At 39.0% G+C, this 19,274-nt stretch overlaps 1 protein-coding gene across 3 annotated transcripts; it reads right to left on the bottom strand.

The window, feature by feature from the left end:
• Positions 1-448: 448 nt before the first annotated feature.
• Positions 449-18,935, bottom strand: LOC5522083 (calnexin). 3 transcript variants are annotated; one of them, XM_048733195.1, is made up of 19 exons: positions 18,640-18,935; positions 18,446-18,570; positions 17,302-17,360; positions 16,034-16,098; positions 15,349-15,425; positions 15,097-15,178; positions 13,930-13,998; positions 12,439-12,795; positions 12,017-12,128; positions 11,092-11,204; positions 10,443-10,517; positions 9,812-9,915; positions 9,435-9,480; positions 8,565-8,687; positions 8,120-8,191; positions 5,894-5,938; positions 3,680-3,715; positions 3,051-3,097; positions 449-1,384 (listed from the first exon to the last, which is right to left on the bottom strand). In XM_048733195.1, exons 1-19 carry the CDS (start codon positions 18,790-18,792, stop codon positions 1,345-1,347), a joined length of 1,800 nt encoding a protein of 599 aa, XP_048589152.1. In that variant the 5' UTR covers positions 18,793-18,935; the 3' UTR covers positions 449-1,344. The 3 variants fall into 3 exon arrangements, with proteins under 3 accessions (XP_048589152.1, XP_048589153.1, XP_048589154.1); XM_048733196.1 differs by lacking the exons at positions 17,302-17,360; positions 18,446-18,570; positions 18,640-18,935 and adding an exon at positions 16,405-16,428; XM_048733197.1 differs by lacking the exons at positions 17,302-17,360; positions 18,446-18,570; positions 18,640-18,935 and adding an exon at positions 16,366-16,397.
• Positions 18,936-19,274: the final 339 nt, after the last annotated feature.

The raw sequence follows: 19,274 nt of genomic DNA, 5'->3' as shown, positions 1-19,274 counted from the left end.
AAGCCGTTCATCAGGCATACGAGCTACGTGCCCCGCCCAGCGAAGCTGAGACTGTTTCAGGATGGTGTGAATGCTGGGCAGACCTGCACGTGCAAGGACCTCAGTATCCGGGATCTTTTCTTGCCAGCGAACATTGAGAATTTTCCTCAGACAGGTAGTGTGGAAATGGTTAAGCTTCAACGCATGGCGCTTGTAGATAGTCCAGGTTTCAGACCCGTAAAGTAGCGTAGGCAGCACAACGGCACGATACACTTTGATCTTTGTATCTGTTCTTATCCCTCTCCTTTTCCAAACGTTCTTACGAAGCCTTCCAAATGCGGCGCTTGCTCTGGCTAGTCTGTTGGTAACTTCGTCATCGAGGACAACATAGACAGATAGACAGATACAGACAGATGCTGGGGCCTTTTTGTAGGTAAAGACCAAGAAGGCAGCAACAGCAACAAATCAGTTCAATATCAATGAAAAATTTATTTGAAACACATTACGGATCAACGCCGGAATAAAATGTGTACAGTTGGACTAAATACCTGTACTACGTGACGAAATAGTGCTACTACGAAAACACACTAGCCTAGATGATAACCTTTGGACCTCAACAATACTCGACAAAAAAAAATATTAAAAAAGGAAATACGTATTTGTTGAACAAAAGTTCACAGAACAAGAGCGTATCTTAGAAAACAATGCTATAAATTATGTGACACAAAGCGCTTTCAGACTAACAGAGAAGCATTGCATCGAGTTCGGTACCGTCATTGATTTTATAAAAGGAATGGTCCATTTATTTCGTTTGATGGTTTGTGACATGATAAACACACTCAAGGTGTACACGTTCAGAAAACATTCCATTAACAATTAATAGGAATACCCGATCAATTACTAAAATAATATCCACTACCTTATGTTTCAAATCACGTCTCCGCGAGTCCAGTTAATTTTCTGTTTATAGTTTATAAAAAAATTGAAAGGCATACCTAACGACCACGTCTCCTAGGTACGGGGGGGGGAAATCAAATCTAAAGTATAGGGTTCACCCCCCCTGTGGTAATAGCCAAACAAAGACACGGCAAACGACAAACAAAACGTTCTACAAAATAACCCTGATAACATGTCTCTGGAGCTCTTTGTCCCGAATACCCAGCAATCGTTTTAGATGAAGGCGATAAGAAACCAAGTAAAACTGCAAGATTACTAAACTCCAACACCTTCGACCTCAAACAGAACGTTTCACAAGACAAGTCTGTCTGGCGGCCTCTAGTGACGTCATAGTGGTCAGCGGTGCTACAGTTGCTGGTGCGGGGGAGGAGGGCAAGACACATGACGCCTCGGAGACCGAGCCTGGGACTAGTTATCTTTCCTTGCAGCACGACGACGCGTTGTCCGCCTAAGAAAAGGGACAAAGACGTCACGTGTCATAAAACTAACTGTTAGTCACGACCTGAAGGGGGGTTTACCAATGTAGATCCCATTTCCCAAATTGCCCTTGTAGATAGCTTTAAGGGCAATGCCATGCAAAGATTATAAAAAAAACATACACAAAGATTATAAAAAAAAAACCTACGAAAGACCTTTCCCAGATACGCAACAGAACACTATCTCGTCAAAATCGCACAGGTCGTTGAGGCTCTAATCCAGAGCCATGTCACACAAAGGAACATCGAAAACAACCTTGGTAAATCATTCAAATAGGATTAAAATCTCGCCATTTACACCAATAATCTGGGCGCAGGGGAAGGGTGGGGGTCTCCTCCTCTAACCAGACGGTCAAGTGAAAGTTGTTTTCCGAGGAAATGGCCATGTTGATAAAAATAGCTCTGCGCAGCCAGACATGCTTAAGTTCTAAGTGGAGGTACTAGTGGGTGCGCAGTCATTACCATTAGCGCGCACAAGTGCACAGCACTTAGCAACACGACACTGCGCGGAGATAACACGATCAAATTAATAAAATGTGGTGGAGAAAACAAGATCAACAATTGATAACCCTTAAGGTCCCCTCCATCTGCTTCTACACAGGCAGAAGGTTGTTTTGAATCGTGCAGCTAATTGGGCTAAAAGACTTCTAACTGATGGAACAAGTCATCTATAAATAGTGCTGTTGCAATTATTGCCTGGCAAAAAATGGCTTTTTGAAAAACGGGCTTGATTCAGCTCACTTATCTTTGTTAATCCTCTGACCCTATTCACTCGAATATGAGGTACACTTGAACAAGACGTATCTCTTTTCAGGGCCATTTAAAAAAAGAATAGCTCTCGATTATTCTTTTTTCTAAAAAGTTAAAACAAAGTGGTATAAAAGGAAAACAACAATGCGAACTTTTACCTCTGATGTATTTTTTTGTATTTTTTAACAGTTTTATTTCTGTAGCTAGATGGAGAGACAATCCCCAGGTAACCTCAAATGCTATTTATTGGGTAGGCTACAAATTAAAAAAAAAAAAATTTTTTTCCGAAGCTCTTACTGTATTTTTTCTCCGTTTGGTTATTAATATTTGAGCTCGTGTTAGCGAAAATATCAAAATCGAACCCTGTTTGGGTTTGATGGTCTGGACTAGAACGAAAGAGCAACACAATCAGAATCGGAAAACACATGCGGAGAAAACATAACAGTTGCATCCTTTTGAATTGGCTTTTGCATTCATGCGAGAACGGCGTAAACAGGAGTAACTCTACCTAAAGCAAATACGTATATTTCAGAGAGAGATTACTGGTGTTTGCCGGGCCCAAACCTACAAAGGCCTATGCCGATAACCGCCAAAAAAGGGAATGTCTCGTAAGCCTGTTTTAAAAGACAATTAAGAAACTTTGGCACCCAATGAACGCCTCCTACATGCACGTATAGTGAAATTTGGGTTGTTTTTTGGCCGTGTCGTTCGCTTGTGTAGATTTAAGCATATACTATTTTTTTTTTCAATTGCAGGATCGACAATGATAAAATGCTAAAGTATTGGTTAATAAATAATAAACGGATAACTGTTATTTAAATGCACTCCGGCTAGGGTTCAGGATGGAGCATTCCTTGGGAATGCTGTTGATAGATACTGGTGACTTACCCCGGGGTCTCTTCTTTTTCAGGTTCCTTTTTCGCATCTTCGTCTTCCTATAAAGCATAGAAGAGAAATGTTTACATCCACAAAGTAATGCTAAACCCCTACAGTACTCATCCTTATGTCAGAGACTTTAATTCTTTGTGCATAAAGCCCGTGCAAACAGTGCCAACATCGGCCAGGTATGCACTCGATTACTCCGTTGACCTCCCAACATGGTGTGGAAAAAATGGGTACCCAAACAAGACAAGCATTATTGGGCTGTTTTGAGCAACAGTGCTGGTACTATTTGCATGAGGCTTAACTCATTATTTTCTTACAAGTTATTTATAATTTTCAAAATCAAAATCTCGAGAGAGAAGTCTTAACTTAGAAACTTAAAACTTTGATAGTGTACATCTAGACAGTTGTCTGTTGAAGGTGATACTGGTGTTTTCTGAGCAAAAATGCAGTGTTATTCGAGAAAGTAGGCTATGGCACTATGGTAAAATCTAAAGTTCAAGCCGAGGAACTAAAAACCCTCATTTGTTTAGAGCTTGATTTTGCTTCCTTTAATCTAACTTGTTAGCCAATAAATCAAGAGCAACCTGAATGTCTGAAAAAAAGAATTACAATTCTTGAAAACATATGCCTACCTTTTCTTCAGGAGTTTCCTTATCATTTTCCTCGTCCTAGAACAATGAAACACTTGATTTAGAACATAAATACTATAGAGTGTGTGTTACCCTAGAACAATGAAACACTTGATTTAGAACATAAATACTATAGAGTCTGTGTTCCCCTAGAACAATGAAACATTTGCAACACAAATACTATAGAGTGTGTACCCCAAGAATAATGAAACACTTGTAACAAATACTGTAGAGTGTGTACCCCTAGAACAATGAAACACTTGTAACACAAATACTGTAGAGTGTGTACCCCAAGAACAATGAAACACTTGTAACACGAATACTGTAGTATACCCCGAGAACAATGAAACACATGTAACACGAATACTGTAGAGTGTGTACCCCAAGAACAATGAAACACCTGTAACACAAATACTGTAGTATACCCCGAGAACAATGAAACACATGTAACACGAATACTGTAGAGTGTGTGCCCCTAGAACAATGAAACACTTGTAACACGAATACTGTAGAGCGTGTACCCCTAGAATAATGAAACACTTGTAACACAAATACTGTAGAGTGTGTACCCCAAGAACAATGAAACACCTGTAACACAAATACTGTAGAGTGTTTACCCCAAGAACAATGAAACACTTGTAACACAAATACTATAGTGTGTTCCCCTAGAACAATGAAACATTTGTAACACAAATACTATAGAGTGTGTACCCCAAGAACAATAAAACACTTATAACATAAATACTGTAGAGTGTGTTCCCCTAGAACAATGAAACACTTGTAACAAATACTGTAGAGTGTGTACCCCTAGAATAATGAAACACTTGTAACACAAATACTGTAGAGTGTGTACCCTAAGAACAATGAAACACTTGTAACACAAATACTGTAGAGTGTGTACCACAAGAACAATGAAACACCTGTAACACAAATACTGTAGAGTGTTTACCCCAAGAACAATGAAACACTTGTAACACAAATACTGTAGAGTGTGTACCCCAAGAACAATGAAACACTTGTAACACAAATACTGTAGAGTGTGTACCCCAATAACAATGAAACACTTGTAACAAATACTGTAGAGTGTGTACCCCAAGAACAATGAAACACTTGTAACAAATACTGTAGAGCGTGTACCCCTAGAACAATGAAACACCTGTAACACAAATACTGTAGAGTGTGTACCCCTAGAACAATGAAACACCTGTAACACAAATACTGTAGAGTGTGTACCCCTAGAACAATGAAACACCTGTAACACAAATACTGTAGAGTGTGTACCCTAAGAACAATGAAACACCTGTTACACAAATACTGTAGAGTGTGTACCCCAAGAACAATGAAACACTTGTAACACAAATACTGTAGAGTGTGTACCCCAAGAACAATGAAACACCTGTAACACAAATACTGTAGTGTACCCCGAGAACAATGAAACACTTGTAACACAAATACTGTAGAGTTTGTACCCCTAGAATAATGAAACACCTGTAACACAAATACTGTAGTGTACCCCGAGAACAATGAAACACTTGTAACACGAATACTGTAGAGTGTTTACACCAAGAACAATGAAACACTTGTAACACAAATACTGTAGAGTGTGTACCCCTAGAATAATGAAACACTTGTAACACAAATACTGTAGAGTGTTTACCCCAAGGGCAATGAAACACCTGTAACACAAATACTGTACAGTGTGTACACCAAAAACAATGAAACACTTGTAACACAAATACTGTAGAGTGAGTACCCCTAGAACAATGAAACACTTGTAACACAAATACTGTAGAGTGAGTACCCCTAGAACAATGGAACACCTGTTACACAAATACTGTAGAGCGTGTACCCCAAGAACAATGAAACACTTGTAACAAATACTGTAGAGTGTGTACCCCTAGAATAATGAAACACCTGTAACACAAATACTGTAGAGTGAGTACCCCAAGAACAATGAAACACTTGTAACACAAATACTGTAGAGTGTGTACCCCAATAACAATGAAACACATGTAACACAAATACTGTACAGTGTGTACCCCAAGAACAATGAAACACCTGTAACACAAACTGCAAGAGGGTATAGCCTTTGAAACAGATTCCAAGCTCTGTCACTCTAAACCATAACAACAACTTGGTGTTATTGCTTTACGAGACAATGCACCTAGATTTCCAAGGCTCATGGATTTGGAATATAAAACTACATCTTTTACATACCACTTCATCTCTCGGTTCTTCATTATCTTCCTCCTTGGTCTCCCCCTAAAAGAGAAATACATATAATTGATATTTGCTGTCTTTCCAAATTTATCAATATAAACCTGAACTCAAGGGCACATTTCATGATTGCGAAAATACAGTACAGCCTGGAAGAAACTTAACAGCGTCGCGCGCTATTTTTGCGCGTATTTTGAGTGTAGTGCATGCGCGGATTTTGCGTGTAAAACGCTGAGTGTACTACACGATCGGTGCGTGTAGTTTTCCTTTGTTATGCAGGAATGTTGGCTATTGTTTGTTCGCTTTTTAATGCAGGAAGAACTATGGGTAATGCCGAAAATACTTTCATATGAAAGCCACATGAAACGAGGACGTTTTAGTTGAAGCGTACGGCATGTATGCATTAAAATAATAAGGTACGTTGTTCGTTCTCTCGGCTTGCGTATGAGAAAACTAATCGAGTGCTTTACCGATTGTGACGTTCTTTATAGAAAATTCTAGCTTAGCTATAGATGAGAAGACAAGGGAAAACAGTCATAGTTTAGTTGGCGCCGACATTGCTCTGTCTTTGTTTTGCAAAGGCAAGCGAAGATCAATTGTCACCTCGCTCCCTCGGCTTCGTACGGCTCAAACCAATCGACTACTTTACCGATTGTTACGTCCTTTACAGCAAATTAAAGCTTAGATATAGAGGATTCTTTTTTGAGGGGTCTGTTTGATGCGCGAGTTCAATAGCAAGAGAAAACAATCATAGTATAGTTGACTTTAACATGCCGATGTCGTCGTCAATGTTTTACAACAGCGTTTTCAACAAGCAAAATTTACGACACTTACTAAACACAACATATATGTAGTGTCTGACGAAACAGTGTGACTTCGCGCGTTTGTTTGTTGTTGGTAAAACTAACACATTGTCTGATTGCCGTGATCTTATAATTCGCATTTCTTGTGAATTAGACTTACATACTTTGTTTGGCTCAGAAGCTCAGAAAAAAATTGAGTGAAACCAATCTTTTCCTAGATGTAAAAATGCAAAGGATATTTTAGTAGGACGATTCAGTAGGGCGTCCGTGATTGTTTGACACGCCTTCGGTTCCATTTCGCTGTTCGACAAGAATTAAAGCCGCACCGCGCACAAATTTTACATTCATTCCTTTCGTGCATCAAGAACCTCTCTCCTACGTTACTGGTTACTGACGCCAAATTGATCCATGAATTGTTTAGACTAAGGCTTTCTTCGTTATTTCTGTGCGATGGGCTAAGAACAGTGTCAGTGATATTTGAAAGGGCTTTCAGTACTCTTCCGTTGTTTGACAAACTGGAAGGAGTTCAACACACAACATTTTGCGCTTTAATCCCTTCAACACATTGTGAAGAACAAACTAACACCATCCAAAAAATATAGACTAAAGATTTCGTAGCGATTTTAGTTGCACGGAGCGCGGCTAAATATACTAGTTTGAAACGGCTTCGGTAACTTTTTTCGTTGTTTGAGCAGGTAAGCACCAGTTCAACACACAACCTTCGCATTTATTCCTTCTTATTCGTATAAAAAAAAATCCTACTTTCGCTTGGTAAAACTACTTGTATTAAGCCAAATTAAGCATGAAGTTTGTAGAGATCAGTTTTTATTGCCGATATAAAGTAAAGGAGCTAAAGTTGTATCAGGCTCTTGAATAGCGGAATTCTATCACATAGAACGCCAAACGCCCAAGTTTTCTTTCCGCATACAAATGCATGACATTGAGTTGTAGCCACAAATACTCTCAAGGGATTTCATAGAAGTTAATGAGGCAAACAGGTGCGTGTAGTCCACTCTAGGTGCGTGTAGTTTGAGTGTATGAATCTAATTACACCCAAACTACACGCAAAAAACGCGCAAAATTCGCGCAAAAAATGCCTGCAGGGTGTACTGTACAGTGCTGTTAGCCATAACATTTATATACATAGCCGTAGCAGACCTCAAAGGATTGGGGGGCACAATACAGAAACATTAAGAAAACAATGGGGGGGGGGGGGCACAGCCACGCCCCATCTGGTCTTTTCCTTATAATTTTTTGAAAATATTGGGGGCACATGCCCCCAGTGCCCCACCCCCTGCTACGGCCCTGATGTATAAGGTTTTTAACAACTCAAAATGTACTATGAATCCCTTTGTATTTGATCACATCGAAAGTTTACAATCCTGTAATTTATATTTCAAGTATCATTTGAATGCATTGTCACCTTGGCATCATCTTCACCCTCATCTTCGGCAACGTCCTCGGTAGGTTCGTCAGTCTTCTTCTTATTATCACTCTGAAGGGGAAAAGAGTGATTTAGTCAGGATTTTACAAGTTTGTATAGATAGAATTGTATGTTTCCAATGTGCAAACTAAGCTTGAATTGTATATCTGTGCTTCAATTCTTCAATATGCCAACACCGAGCTTTGAAATGGAATCAAAGGAGACATACTTTGTAAATATTGTGAATTAGGCATATTAGGGGTTGATGAAAAGGAATTATTTTTATCATGGCTACTGAAGTGCAAGATTTCTTTGCTACGTAAAGGGCCTTTTTTCTAAGGACCAAACCCTGCAAGAAAAATTATTAATGACCTAATACGGCATGCATGACATCCCCCCCCCCCTCCTAACCTCAAATGGTCAGCCCCTTAGATTTGTCACAAACCTTTCCGCCTGGGAAGCAGCATGCGGCAATGAGAACAAATGGGAGGATGATGACAATGACGAACAGCACCCACAGCCATGGCCTCTCATTGGTTGCCTCCATCAGACCACTTATAACTCCGCCCTGTAAAATAGGTTGGATTTAAGGAGACCATACTCATGCAAGATTGCAATAACTACCATCAGGCTACTCATTAACTACAGCCTTTAAAGAGGTTTAATCTAAGGAGACCATACGCATGCAAGATTGCAGTAACTACTGTGTCATCAGACTATTGATAACTCTTTCTTGTTAAATGGGCTCGAGTTGAAGAAGCCATACTTATACAATACCGTATTTACTGACTAATAATGTGCACCCCAATTTTTTGTTCAATTTTTTTTTTAAAACCCGTGTATAATATGCATCCCAATCGAAATAGCAAGGAAATGAGAAACAACAAAAAAAAAGAAACAGAAAAATCAAGATAAGATAAATGTTCAGATTCACAATTCATTTTATTCATACATAAGTACGGTAAATGCTTTTCTACATTTAAACCTCTTAGGCATAAGCAGCGCATCTTAGCACAACTGTAAAGCTGTTATTCTCATAGCTGAACAATTGTATTTTCACATGGAAAAAAATGCAAGCTTGTGTTCGTTCACGGCAATTACTGCCATTTTGGAGCGGGTGCAGACAGACTGGGTCAAGTAAATATCAACATGGCAGACAACAAGAAAATATTTTTTCACCATGTTTTTTGAGGTCATTTTGTGAGTAAAAAAGTGTGCATTGGTGAATGTAGTATAACTGATGACCATCAAATACTGTAAGACTCTCTACCATGAGAACAGAATATGACAAAAATAACTGACAATCTTTACTTACTTCACTGCTAGCTCCGTAAGTTTCTTTAACATTCTTCTTGAGCCAGCTGAAAATGGAAAATCAATTCAGAGCTAAATTTTTTTGCATTTTCTGCAGGAAGTATTTCTAAACATCTCTTGAGAGTATAGATCCATATCCTCCCCTCTTAAATCTTTCACTTGGTTTCCCAATTTTGTTTTCAGCAAGTTGTAGGAAAACAGAAAGACGAAGAATTCCATAGCTTGGTATGTATGTCACACACCTATATGCTACACAGGACCGTAGCAGGGGGTGGGGCACTGGGGGCATGTTGCCCACACAATATTTTCAAAAATTATAAGGAAATGACCAGATGGGGCATGCTACACATCCACAAAATCCATGAAGACGGCACTTACCTGTCCTGTGCCCACTTGTCAGCAACAGCTTTATCGTTTGTGACAATGACGTTATCAAACAGGATGTCAGAAGTCATGGACCACAGCTCCAGGCCAACGCCCACCTGCGACAGACAAGATATCAGAATGAAGTCTGTAGGATTGCAGATGGGCGGGACACTTGCTACAAATAGATTCTTTAATTTAATTGTTTCCTACATAATACATCCTTGAGTGACATTCATGTGAAAGGCCCCTAGACACAATAAAGCATGTCTACCCTAGGTTTCTCAATGTTAATCTCCACAGCTTCATGTAAGGTGCTTGTAGGTAATCTAGAGCACTAGGTTCTTATCAAGGGTTGGAAAACTGTTCCATTCTTATCTCAGTACCTTTAATCATACATAGCTTTCAGAGTCCTGGTTTTGCTACAGTATCTGTGTGTCGTCAGAAATAACACGACTTCAAAAATGGATTCTTACAGTCCAACTTATTGGAAATACTGTGTTTATAATAAGGTGAAAGCTTACAATTGAAGTCATAATTGAACAACACGACGAAAATTGATTCTTACAGTCCAACTTATTGGAAATACTGTGCTAATAATAAGGTGAAAGCTTACAATTGAAGTCATAATAAGGTGAAAGCTTACAATTGAAGTCATCTTGAATGGCTCCTTATCTTCAAAGAAGTGGGGGTTAGGGATAAGGCGTGGCTTCCAGATTCCCTGTAATGGGGAGACATACAGTATGTCAGCGCTAGTACTAGTTACAGTTCATTGCATCTGGGACACACGGCAGCACTTCAGAAACCGTGGTAATGACCGTCATACCCAAACGGGTCGTCATAGACAAGTTATATGATTTCATCACCTGCTGCACATGGTTTAAATACAATACAATAAACTTTTTGGTTTAATGATACAAAACTAGAGAAAGACAGGGAAGTAAAATCTTCCTTCCTGTCTACTCTTAACTATTTACTTTACTTTACTTTGCTATAAAGATTTAAACATAATTACTACATGACTGTGGCCATAAAAAAAAGTTAGATTATCATAAATGTAAGGGCAATAGGAGGCATTTGTATATTTATAAGAATTTTTTTTTCTTTTTCATTGATACAAATATAAACAACAACAAAAGGACCAGGTGGCAAGGGCCTAGGGAAACTAATAAGCTATCAATGACAAGCTTCCTCATTATGAGTTGTGAATATTAAAAAAAAAAAAGATAAAGCGATAAGCTCATACTGACTACGGCACACGGATAAGAAGCCTAAATAATGACTATAGAGCAAACCTTGTAGTTCGGATTGTCAATCAGTGGTGCGCTCCACTTGCCCTTGTACTCAGGGTTGTCGGCCATGGGTGGTTTCCACTCTCCACAACCGACCTTTTCACATTTAGGATTAGCTGAAGAGGATATACCAATTAGGAACAAAAACAATTTTACAACAGAATTAGACATTTCGGTAAATGATCTTTTTTAGATATCTTGACCATTTCACATTGAATTCTTTCAATGTCAGCCCCGTACCCAGGAGGGGTGCAGGGGGTGCGAACGTACATGCTATTTGTAGACAAAACTCAAAATCATAAGCTAGATCACTCTGGTATTAGCCAAATCCGACAATAAACATCCCATGGAGATACTGCAAAGGCATAAAAAAATCACTTTTTATTCTTTCGAAGTTGGTTACATTTTTACCAGAAAACTCCCTCCCTCCCCCTCCACCCCCACCACCTTGAAAAATTAGGTCCACTTTTTCTGATTTGAAAAATCCTGGGTACGGGCCTAAATGTCCAATATTTCATTGGCCAATCACACATATTATGCAATACAGAGTTACTCAAAGAAATAAATTCAAGCAAGTATGTAACTGCTAGATACTTTCAATCAAATATCCCTACTAACTATTTGTCAACTCACCCGAATTAGGTGGGTGTCACAAGATTTTGGACCTCATCTCAAGCCTAATTTTTGCGAGAATGTTCATACATTCTCTGTATTAACTGTCCTTGGCTCTCCTGGGTTTTTTCACATATTTACTGTATTTCACACGATTTCACAAGATTTCTGTCCAAGTTGGGTTGACAGCTATTTATTAAGTATTTGACTTCTATTGTGGATGGTTAATTTAAAATTGACTTGCAAGTAAACTATGTAATTCAATTTCTGTATATAATGCAAGGAGTGTTTGATTGACATTCTTTAAGATACTTACCAATCTGAGGGGCTTCCCATTCTCCATCTTCTTCATCATCCCAGTCTTCAGGTTTGATGCCGTTAGGGTCAGGAACATACTCAGGCTCATCATCCAGCCAGCCTTCAGGTTTCTGATTTCACCAAATCACACACATAAATACACTATCAGATGAATGACCAGAGTTTTAGGGCCTGATCTGATCTCAGTTTAGACATCAATGTGCAATGTATCATCACTACTATAATTGTCAGTCAGGAGGGGTTTCCCTTGTCATGGTTAGCTGTAGCAATTAGAAATATATCTACACCAAATTACTGACCGTTTTAAGGCACCTGTGGTTGATTCACTTTGGCTTTTGTGTCACACCGGTTGACACACTATTTTTGCTTTTTTTGGTGTTGCAAAATATACCTTTATTGAGAAGTAGGGTACTGGCTCACCTTAGCATTTGCATCAGGTATCTTGACAGGCGCATCCTCATCCCAGTCATCAGGCTTCTCGGCATCTGGATCAGGGATTTTCTCACGCTCATCCCAATCTTCAGGCCGCTTGTCATCAGGGTCCTCAATCTCAGCAGGAGGGTTGACGGGCGGGGTCATGTCCTCGAGGAGACTGCCCTTGTTTACACTCTCCTGATCAATAAACACCTCGAAGGTGTTGTCAGGGCGGACTACTAGGGTGAACAGGTGAGTTTTCTTGCCGTCAAAGACACTGTTATAGTTGCCAGTGGGTTTCTTTGCATGCTTCTCTTCAATTGTTCCGTTCTTTGGGTTTTTGTGGCGGAAGATGAAGTGCAACTAAAAGATAGAGGAGTGAAGTGAACAATGATGTGCATGTTTTCAATGTAAAGGAAATATGAGTCTATGCTTATTTAGTGAAAATATCATTATCATCACTGATTCTATTTAAACTAAAACCTCTGCCTACCAATAGCACAAACAATGGGCAGTTTGAATGATGGCTTTTTAAATGTTGAGATTCAAACTAGGAATTTTAAAAAAAATAGTAATTCTTTAACTTGGATGGATGAGAATGTAAAGAAATCAGATTCTACATGCTCTGTGCATATCTCCCTTCCCTGCTAGCAGAGGCCTCTTTTCTCTGTATTTCGCTGGGCTGGAGTTCGCGAGGAAAAGATACCTCTGCCATGGGTCGAGACTGTTTCTGTTGCGCATGCGTGAGCGTTAATATGCGACCGACGTGCCAAAACCCGTACCATCGCGCGAAAGCTGTCAATATGCTTTGCATGGGTTTAGTCGGGAATCATGAATCAAACTCCGGTTAGTTCTCCTCTTCGAAAAAAAAAACAACTGTTCGATTTCAATCACCTAAAACGTCACTAAAAAGGTTGAACAACAAACGCAGCAAAGACGAGTTTTGTCTTGTTTGTGGGATTAATTTCAAGACATCTGGGCAGGCGAGTTTCTTCGATGTAAATATCGCACAGTTGGATTCGAAGAAAATGTTACAAAACTTTTTGGTAAAATTAGATCAGCTATTCCCAGAAGAATATGCAAAACCTGTAAACGGAAGATTGACTCGTTTGTCAAAAGAGAGAAAATTCTGAATGAAGATAAGGCATTGAATGGGTTCTTTTTATAATTCGTCGCGTGATATTTCTACGGAGGACGCCGTTTCGAATGCGGGCTTATTATCCGGCAGCGGATATACGTTTCATGCATGCGCTAGTCATTGTGGGCTCAAATAGTTGCCAGTAATTAATGAACGGAGCATGCGCTCTGGATCTCGTCCACGATCGTGGACGGCGGTTTGATCAAACGAACTTGCAACCCATGGCAGAGGTATCTTTTCCTCGCGAACTCCAGCCCAGCGAAATACAGAGAAAAGAGGCCTCTGCTAGCAGGGAAATATCTCCCACAGGGGTTTAGAACAAAGTTAAAATGAATGTGGGATCAACCAAATGTACAAACCTTTCTGTCTTCACCACACTTGTCAGGACCAAACATGATGGTGTATGGGGTCTTATCACCAAAGGATTCCTGGAAAAGATGGCAAACCCTGTTATAAGAAACATGGTGCACGCAACCATGCCTTCATCAAAATGGTATGACCAGAAACGAAACAGACAAGCTGTAGAATAACAACAAGAATAACTAAAACAGTTACTGTAGTTTATGAAGGTATGATGGAATCACGGAAAATGATCAAAATGAGGCTCTGTAAAAAACAAGTACTTTCACTGATGTTTCAAACATTAGACATTCATTGAAATATGTAAAGGGTGAAGGTCAATGCTTGAACCATCAAGAAACTACTCTGTTTTCACAGATTGGCAATTTCAACTACGTAAAGATTTATTTCCCTTCCTTCACCAGTTAAGGTTATTCCCTTTTTCATATACCTGTTTTGCATGGTGCATGCTATTCTGCGCGTCGGTACACACTCTTTTCATTTGAAAATGACACCATCGAGCGTGCACGCTCAAGCAAAATTCTCCTATTTCAGCGAAAAATGCCAAGAAAAAGTCACTTTTTGGAATATTGTGAAAATAGAAGCATGGGCACCCCCTCTTTTTATTTTATTTTTTTTTTTAGGATTATCATTTTTCTTTTTGGTGAAAAGTTTAAAGAATTTTCAACAAGTTTTTTTAGGGCATCAAACAGCCTCGAATTATCACCGACTAGGCGCACAATTTGGTGTTTTTTTCCAAGAGTATCGTCAAGCCAGGTAGAAAAAATCAAATTTTGATTTTTCCTTTAGGAATAGACAATGAAAAAATTAAGTTTAAACTTGCAAATGAACCAGATTGTGTCAGAAGTGAGCGGTCATATCGCAATTTTTCTGTTTCACAAAATTCAGAATGTAGCTCTCTAGCGCTTAAATGGAAAATGTTTGCGTCATTACAGTTTCTGAACAAGCATGGGGACCCCTTCTTTTCATTTCATAATTTCACTTCTATATCCTAAACAGTAAACAGACAAAGTATGAAAGAAATTCTACTACAAGCTTTATTTCAGGGCAATGACCTTAATTCAATTTTATTCAACTTAAAGACTTCTTTGTTATCATTGGTTCACCATTTCTTGTATAGCTGTCAAACTTTGTCAATGACATGTATGGTAACAGGAGAAACTCACAGGCTTAAAACCTTGTCCATCCGAAAGCAGTTTCAAATAGGCTCCTCCACATTCCATAGGTTGCTGGAACTTGACTTCATACCTGAATTTAACAGAGACATGTGGTATGGAGTAAAGAAGCTACCAGGAAGTTTCTTATTGTCATATGAACTACTCAGTTTTTAAGGGCTTCAAATTAAATTTAAAGTTAGCCGCTTTGAAAATAAATCTTCTGGGTAAGTGGCCAGAACACAACTCTAAAATTTTACTTACTGGACAATAAAAGGCTTGTCAGTAAAGTCAAACTTCTTGTCAAGGTGTGCAGCTATGGCATGGTGTCGTGCACGTGACTATGGAATAAATATTTAACATGAGTGATTAAAAAAGTAGTGAAGGTGGTAACAGAATGGTAACCATAAGAGTCCATTGTTTCCCCATCAGGAAAAGGATCATAGTTCATGTTAAACTTAATCTTGCCATGCCCCCATAAAAGCAAAGTTGTGTTTAGTGTACCCAAAGCAAGCAAGCAAGGTGAATACCTGCTCCACTTGAACTCTTATAATTTGCGCTTTTCAGTGAGAGAGTACCAAAAAATTAACACTGGTAACCAGGCACGTACACAGGGGAGGTTTCGCATGATGCACACTCAACTTCCTTGGAGGCCAAAAAATGGGCCATTTGTTATTAAGGAATCTATGATTGCACCCCCCCCCCCCCCCCCTCCGTCCCTCAGCCAATCAAGGGTATGCACTTGATAAAAGTTCATAAAAAAGGTAATGAAAGCAATGATTCTTAGAAGTGCCTCTTTACCTTAATGCATTACATAACAGAATTAACAGCACTCCAAGGCTATTGATAATCAGGGGAGGCCCTAACATTACAGACAAATATCTGCATAGTAACCACCAAACTCATGATAAAAACAATTTTCAACTTAATTAAATAGTATTTGGCACACCTTGAGAACAAGTCCAAGATCCCCCTTGAATAGTTTAGCACTGGGTTCTTCAAATGCCCATTCACCTGTAGACAGACATGTCAGCATTAATACAGAGAAGCCTTCAAACTTCTTACTACCATATATAAAGGCTTTAGAAGATTATATCCTCGATCAATGATATTGATAAATTATCTCTGATACTAACTTTAATACGCAGATGGAAAACGCAAGTGAATAGGTATTGTGTAAAAGTACAAATAAATGGTGATATTGGTCTTCTTTATTAAGACATAAAAACAAAAACCCCTTACCATCATACTTGGCAATAGCTATGTCAATACCATCCTTACCATCATACTTGGCAATAGCTATGTCAACACCATCTTTACCATCATACTTGGCAATAGCTATGTCAACACCATCCTTACCATCATACTTGGCAATAGCTATGTCAACACCTTCCTTACCATTATACTTGGCAATAGCTATGTCAACACCATCCTTACCATCATACTTGGCAATAGCTATGTCAACACCATCCTTACCATCATACTTGGCAATAGCTATGTCAACACCATCCTTACCATCATACTAGCAAATAGCTATGTCAACACCATCCTTACCATCATACTAGCAAATAGCTATGTCAACACCATCCTTACCATCATACTTGGCAATAGCTATGTCAACACCATCCTTACCATCATACTTGGCAATAGCTATGTCAAAACCATCCTTACCATCATACTTGGCAATAGCTATGTCAACACTATCCTTACCATCGTACTTGGCAATAGCTATGTCAACACCATCCTTACCATCATACTTGGCAATAGCTATGTCAACACCATCCTTACCATTATACTAGCAAATAGCTATGTCAACACCATCCTTACCATCATACTAGCAAATAGCTATGTCAACACCATCCTTACCATCGTACTTGGCAATAGCTATGTCAACACCATCCTTACCATCATACTAGCAAATAGCTATGTCAACACCATCCTTACCATCATACTAGCAAATAGCTATGTCAACACCATCCTTACCATTATACTTGGCAATAGCTATGTCAACACCATCCTTACCATCGTACTCGGCAATAGCTATGTCAACACCATCCTTACCATCATACTAGCAAATAGCTATGTCAACACCATCCTTACCATCATACTAGCAAATAGCTATGTCAACACCATCCTTACCATCGTACTTGGCAATAGCTATGTCAACACCATCCTTACCATCATACTAGCAAATAGCTATGTCAACACCATCCTTACCATCATACTTGGCAATAGCTATGTCAACACCATCCTTTTTAGCCTGCGACTTGATCCATCTGTACAAAACAACAATACCAATTGCTTATTAATACCAACAAAAATAACCCAAAAATACTAGTATGAAGGGAACTTATGTCATATAAAGCACTATGATGCAGCATCTTTTATTCTGACATCCATTAGCATGTTAGCATTGTCCTGGAGATAAAACCACACCCAGAGGCATTGTCAAAGGATTTTGATAATCAAATTGCTATTTATGCAATTTTTTTATTGTTATTTATGCAATCTTCATAAAATAGACATACTGCTTTTGGCTATCAACAACACCAGAATGTGGTCCGGCACCCCCACTTTTTATTTTGAGTTTGAGTTTTCCATTTGATGGAGATTTAATTCGTAGAGTGTGTAAAAAATATGTACATAAGTTAATTTTCAGAAGAATAACCTACTGAAACAAATAAAACACGGCCACAATATTAGTACCATGTTAAAAATATGTCTGTACGGAGAACCTTTACAGAACTCCAAGGGGGCAGTCCGTATCTATACGAAAGGGTAGTCAGCCTCATGTGCTGGACATCCACAGTTGTGATTCAATGTTTATAGACTTTTTTGTGCCATAGACACACTTAATTGAGCCATGGTACAGTACATTGGTGTACCATGTAAAAAACAGGCCCTACTACTGTATATCCAAAGTGCATCACAAGAACAGCTTGGGTCTCTCAGATATAGAATAAATTATAAAGGCAAGACTGGGCCCAATTATCAAATTACTGCAATGTCATGGTAAACCATTCAAAAGAAGAACCCCAACCAGTTAAACAGGTGCATGGTCTCAAATATTTGAGTGCAGAAGAAATATTGATAGATGCAGAGGAAAAACATTTCAAGATCGGAGTCAGAAAAAAATTACGACGAAACACCAATATAGTAGATTTTACGGAGAGACTACAGGAAAATGACAGAGCAGAAGTAGAGAAAAAGTCTTGAGATTAAATCTCAACAATTTATACTTAGGAACTAATAAGAAGTCTACACGCTAGGGCAGGTGACATTACAAGGCTTTACATGTAAAGGACGTGTTTGAGACATGAGTTCTTTTCTATATTAGACGTACAGAGAAAGAAGGAAATACCTTCGCTCATAGACATTGCGATCGGCGAATGGTTCGGCAAGGAATACAGAACTCTCGTCTTCCAAAGCTACGACAGGCGGTGTGTATTCCTCGGGTTCGGAGGATTTTTTAGTCTCTGCTTTGCCCTGTGATGAAGGCAACAGAATTGTACATCAGATTTTTTTTAGAGAAGTGTGGCTATAGTTAATACCTACTTTTTCTTCTGTTTCGGTTTCTACGTCCACTTCTGGTTCGTCGTCGACAACTTCGGCTTCGGGTGCGTCGGTGTCACACAAGCCCAAATGAAGCCACGCAGACAAGCAAAGCGAAGCCAAGGCAAATAGCACTACCAAGCGGTACGGCTTCATTCTTCGTCTAAAAAAGTCAGTATGTAAAGTGAAAAATCCTACAGTAGTGACAGATGTTCCTCTATAAGTTCAGAGGCATTAGAAGCGAGGGGAAGTACAAGAGAAAGATTGAGAAGTTGTAGAAATTCAAATGAAACGCGTGGAAGAAATTCAATGGTCAAAGACCGAACACATGGCCGTAGAAGAGAATGGGGCGAGCGATAAGCTGACCAATAAGTGAAATCGATAGTTACGGAGACGCAGCATGTAGAACTAAACCAATCAAACAGTGTCATAAAATCACATCGAATATATATTAATTTTTTTTGGAAGGAAAAGCATAAAACTAACCCATAATTAACTTCAAGGGGGATCAAAGTCACTCCTTTGTTAGTATAAGATATATTTGCAACCTAAGTTTTGTCCTTCAAAAGATTCAAAATTACACATTTTGATTTATGTGGTGGGCCCCCTGTGGTTTCTCGTGACAGCCGATGTCATGT

The sequence above is a fragment of the Nematostella vectensis genome, chromosome 10, assembly GCF_932526225.1.
Source record: "Nematostella vectensis chromosome 10, jaNemVect1.1, whole genome shotgun sequence".
NCBI lineage: Eukaryota > Metazoa > Cnidaria > Anthozoa > Actiniaria > Edwardsiidae > Nematostella > Nematostella vectensis.
The sequence above is the reverse complement of the archived record's forward strand: the minus strand, read 5'-3'. Positions and strand labels throughout refer to the sequence as shown.